The sequence below is a fragment of the Eurosta solidaginis genome, chromosome 5 (assembly GCF_040869045.1).
Source record: "Eurosta solidaginis isolate ZX-2024a chromosome 5, ASM4086904v1, whole genome shotgun sequence".
In the NCBI taxonomy this organism is placed as follows: domain Eukaryota; kingdom Metazoa; phylum Arthropoda; class Insecta; order Diptera; family Tephritidae; genus Eurosta; species Eurosta solidaginis.
In genome coordinates this window covers 14,254,410-14,259,943 of record NC_090323.1, presented here as the reverse complement: position 1 = coordinate 14,259,943, position 5,534 = coordinate 14,254,410, and the positions used below count along the sequence as shown (strand labels likewise).

General features: G+C 35.3%; 1 protein-coding gene across 1 annotated transcript; it reads left to right on the top strand.

Moving 5' to 3' along the window:
* The first annotated feature begins 3,045 nt into the window (after positions 1 to 3,045).
* On the top strand, positions 3,046 to 5,054 carry LOC137252472 (glutaminyl-peptide cyclotransferase-like). Its single transcript, XM_067788226.1, has 2 exons — positions 3,046 to 3,440; positions 3,998 to 5,054. The coding sequence occupies exons 1-2, from the start codon at positions 3,345 to 3,347 to the stop codon at positions 4,901 to 4,903; spliced, it is 1,002 nt and encodes a 333-aa protein (XP_067644327.1). The 5' UTR covers positions 3,046 to 3,344; the 3' UTR covers positions 4,904 to 5,054.
* The last annotated feature ends 480 nt before the right edge of the window (positions 5,055 to 5,534 follow it).

Genomic DNA, 5,534 nt, shown 5'->3' with positions numbered 1-5,534 from the left:
TCTAGAATGCGTTTTCACAATATGGGTATCAAACGAAAGGTGTTAATGAGTATTTTAAAAGGGAGTGGGCCTTAGTTCTATAGGTGGACGCCGTTTCGAGATATCGCCATAAAGGTGGACCAGGGGTGACCCTAGAATTTGTTTGTACAATATGGGTATCAAAAGAAAGGTGTTAATGAGTATTTTAAAAGGGAGTAATCCTTAGTTCCATAGGTGGACACCGTTTCGAGATATCGCCATAAAGGTGGACCAGGGGTGACCCTAGAATTTGTTTGTACAATATGGGTATCAAAAGAAAGGTGTTAATGAGTATTTTAAAAGGATGTGGGGCTTAGTTCTATAGGTGGACATCTTTTCGGAATATCGCCACAAAGGTGGACCAGGGGTGACTCTAGAATGTGTTTGTACGATATGGGTATCAAATTAAAGGTATTAATGAGGGTTTTAAAAGGGAGTGGTGGTTGTTTTATAGGTGGTCGCATTTTCGAGATATCGCCATAAAGGTGGACCAGGGGTGACCCTAGAATTTGTTTGTACAATATGGGCATCAAAAGAAAGGTGATAATGAGTATTTTAAAAGGGAGTATTCCTTAGTTCCATAGGTGGACGCCGTTTCGAGATATCGCCATAAAGGTGGAGCAGGGGTGACCCTAGAATTTGTTTGTACAATATGGGTATCAAAAGAAAGGTGTTAATGAGTATTTTAAAAGGGTGTGGGGCTTAGTTCTATAGGTGGACGCCTTTTCGAGATATCGCCATAAAGGTGGACCAGGGGTGACTCTAGAATGAGTTTGTATGATATGGGTATCAAATTAAAGGTATTAATGAGAGTTTTAAAAGAGAGTGGTGGTAGTTGTATATGTGAAGGCGTTTTCCAGATATCGACCAAAATGTGGACTAGGGTGACCCAGAACATTATCGGTTGGATACCGCTAATTTATTTATATATGTAATACCTGGCAAGATTTTAAGGGTGTTTTATTTCGCCCTGCAGAACTTTTTCATTTTCTTCTACTTAATATGGTAGGTGTTACAATCATTTTATAAAGTTTTTTCTAAAGATATATTTCGCGTCAATAAAACAATCCAATTACCTTACCATGTTTCATCCCTTTTTTCGTATTTGGTATAGAATTATGGCATTTTTTTCATTTTTCGCAATTTTCGATATCGAAAAAGTGGGCGTGGTCATAGTCGGATTTCGTTCATTTTTCATACCAAGGTAAAGTGGATTCAGATAAGTACGTGAACTGAGTTTAGTAAAGATATATCGATTTTTGCTCAAGTTATCGTGTTAACGGCCATGCGGAAGGACAGACGGACGACTGTGTATAAAAACTGGGCGTGGCATCAACCGATTTCGCCCATTTTCACAGAAAACAGTTAACGCCATAAAATCTATGCCCCTACCAAATTTCAAAAGGATTGGTTAATTTTTGTTCGATTTATGGCATTAAAAGTATCCTAGACAAATTAAATGAAAAAGGGCGGAGCCACGCCCATTTTTAAATTTTCTTTTATTTTTGTATTTTGTTGCACCATATCATTACTGGAGTTGAATCTTGACATAATTTACTTATATACTGTAAAGATATTAAATTTTTTGTTAAAATTTTACTTTAAAAAAATTTTTTAATTGTAAATTACTTTCTTTAAAAAGTGGGCGGTGCCACGCCCATTGTCCAAAATTTTACTAATTTTATATTTTGCGTCATAAGTTCAACTCATCTACCAAGTTTCGTCGCTTTATCGGTCTTTTGTAATGAATTATCGCACTTTTTCTGTTTTTCGAAATTTTCGATATCGAAAAAGTGGGCGTGGTTATAGTCCGATATCGTTCATTTTAAATAGCGATCTGAGATGAGTGCTCAGGAACCTACGTACCAAATTTCATCAAGATACCTCAAAATTTACTCAAGTTATCGTGTTAACGGACGGACGGACGGACGGACGGACGGACGGACATGGCTCAATCAAATTTTTTTTCGATCCTGATTATTTTGATATATGGAAGTCTATATCTATCTCGATTCCTTTATATATGTACAACCAACCGTTATCCAATCAAACTTAATATACTCTGTGAGCTCTGCTCAACTGAGTATAAAAATATTTGATATAGTAAGCAAACAGTAACATTGCGGATACGTGGTACACTATGAGCGGTGTTAAAGAAGAACAAAGCTATCAACATAAGAAATGATAACAAACAATATGCATACGAATATTAAGAAATAAACAGCCCAATAAACATTTTTGTCAATTCTCAGTTTCAGATACATTTGAGAATCAGAGCATTTCTCACATTTCAAACGTTAGTTTTCAAATGCATTTCAAATAACCGTTGATAGCATTCTCAAGCTAAAAGCACATTTTTAATATGGAATTTTTCATTATTTTCAAATTGAGAATTTTTGGATTCTCAAATTTTTCTCAAACGAGAATAAAGCGGAACGAAATGGAATCCACTGTTGTGCCACTTTCGGTAAGCAAATTTTTTATTTGCTTCACTTTACTTTTAACTCGTTTATATTTAAGCAGAATGTAGTACAATATAACTAATATTATTAAAATGTATAAATTTTTCACTTTATGTCCAATTTCACTCAATAAAATCGCTTGTTTACATTTCCAGCTAAAGTATGCAAATTAGAGATCGACAAATTATCAACGACCCTATCGATAGCATTGATGTAAAATAAGCATGTTGTACTATGTTTTACTTTATTTTTGGGTTTCATGAACACTTATTATGTACTTTAAAATTTAGACACATTGGCGTAAAAAGTATTCACATTATTATTAACCAAAGTATTCCATGATATCGATGGTTTTAAACCAGAATGCAACGAAATGCAAGTATATCTCAAACCATTCTCAAGTTGAAGAACAAGAGTTGAGAAAAAGTTGAGAGAATATTTAGCTTCAAATGATTAATAATTCTGAATATCAAACAGAGAATTAATGTTTTCTCAAACATTTGAGAGAAAAAAATGTTCAAATACGTTTCAAATTATTCTCAAGTTGAAGATCGACGTTTGAGAAAAAGTCGAGAAAATATTTTGTTTCAAATGATAAATAATATTGAATATCAAACGGAGAATCAATGTTTTTCTCAAACATTTGAGATTTTAGTTTTCAGTGTTTGTTGGGAGGCATGCGAGGAACACGAAGAAAAACACGTTATAAAAATGAAAAAATAAAAAAAAATGTCTACACAAACGACTTGTTGCTTCTGTGGGGCAAACATCTACATTCATATAATACAAGAAAATAGCAGGTTTAGCTACCCATTTGAAACTGTGACATAAGTACTTAAAACTATTTAAGAAATAAGCTTCAACATGGCAGGCAGCTCACATTTTATCACCTTCTTCATATTAAGCATCAGTGTATGTGCTACGCAGAATTTGCATATCTATCCTGTGGGACGCTGTAAGGTAATAATAAATGAAATAAGAACGCTACTTAATGAAATATGTTGCACTGAGACTTTTTTATATAGAACAGGGTTCGACTGCTAATATCGAGAGAGGCGTTAAATGATGCGTATTAATCTCGAAAACAATAATCCGAAAGCAGAAAAGAAAATGCTTATCTCTGTCCGGAGATATTTGCAGTTGAAGCTGGCAATTTTCATGTGGTTGTTGTACTGCACTGAAAAAAATTTTGTGTACAAAAGGATTTTTATTAATTTTGATCCCATCCCATTGGTGGACTGGCCAGGGTAATTTTTTATAAGCGCGGCCGAAGGCCGCCAACGCGGAAATGTGTTCTGTGCAAAAATACTACAGATCCCACCCCGGGGTAATTTTTCGGTTTTTGTTGTTTTGTTGTCGGTTTTTCGTTGATATCTTTTAAACGACTTACAATTTTTATTTTCCGCCTTCGTATTTTCACACCTCTCTCGATATTTGGTGCGTATTAGCAGTCGACCCTTTTTCTATACTATTACGTTTAAATTAGGACACTGATTAACTAAAATATTTACTTAAAGGTAATGCATCCTGTTAACGTGCTATCTGACTACGAACTCTTAGATTATCGAATACCTGAAGATAGGAAACATTTACTTACAGCAGTGAAACAAATACTTATACCACGTGCGGTTGGCACAATCGGGCATACCCAAGTACGCAAATACATCAGTAATAGTTTAAATAAGATGGGATGGTCTGTTAAGGAAGATGAATATAAGGTGGCGGGCAAAGTACGTTTTCATAACATAATTGCAAAACTTAATGCAAATGCGGAAAGGTTTCTAGTGCTAGCCTGCCACTATGATAGCAGATATAACGAATATCATACAATTAAGGGCGCTTTAGACGCTGTACCATGCGCTATGCTACTTAATATGGCGCACGTTTTACAAGACGCGCTTAAACCATTTCGTGAAACAAAACTCAGTTTAATGTTTATTTTCTTTGATGGAAGAGAGCCTCCAAGGAACTGGGATGATACCGATTACCATTATGGGGCGCAGCATTTAGCTGACCTTTGGAACAGGGATGGTACTTTAGATAAATTGGATATATTAGTGGAACTGGATAAGATTGGTTTAGCCGGTTCGACATTCCTTAGTTACTATAAAGACACTAGTACATGGTTTTATCGTTTTGTATCGTTGGAAGAACGTTTGTCAAAGGCCAATAAGTTACATTGCAAAAAGCCAAAGCCCTACTTTGAAAATAATCCAAAAGTTTCTTATAATAAAAGGAGTAATTGTTTACCATTCCTACAACAAAAAGTACCAATATTGCATTTAAAACCAGAGTTGGACCCGTATCCTGAAGCTGATAACGAGTCAATAATTAATTACGATGTTACGGAAGATATATCGCGTATAATACGTTTATTTATAATGGAATACCTGCTCGGCGGCAAAAAAAAAATGAATGTATAATCCACACGACTAACAGTAAAGGTGTATAAAATTTTTCAAAATAATATTTCCATACGAATTTGCAATAACAAGGTCTTGATAAACCTATTTAAATTTTTATGAATAAAGAGATGAGAATATGAATCCATAAATAAATAATAAATATTCTTGCTGAATACAAAAGTTGTGGCGAAAGTCATTGAGTTGTTAATTCTAATGAACTAGTTAGCTATAACATAGGCTTGAACTATCGGGATGGTTCGTACCTTAAGAGTGCTTTTTAACGGTACATAACTGATCCATATCCGTATCCGGCAAACGACCCTTTCAGGGTCAAAATTTATAAGTTCTCCAATTCTAAACCTTACCTACCCATGGTGAATCCTGTTAAATTAGCTGGCGACCCAGCTCCTCATGGAACTATACAATCCAACCCTTCCATGTCCCCGAAATCAAACTTTCACATTCTAAACCCATCTCGTCGAAACAGCATTAATGCCGAAGAAGCTTGCACAATACAGACAGAGGCTGATGAGATAGTCGTCGTCGTCCCAGTATCTCCGATGTTACATGCAACATTCTGCTGGAATCAACGCGCGTGCCTGCCTATGCTTTGCCGTTATCTTTGCTTTGAAACGACCAAAGCGTTTAT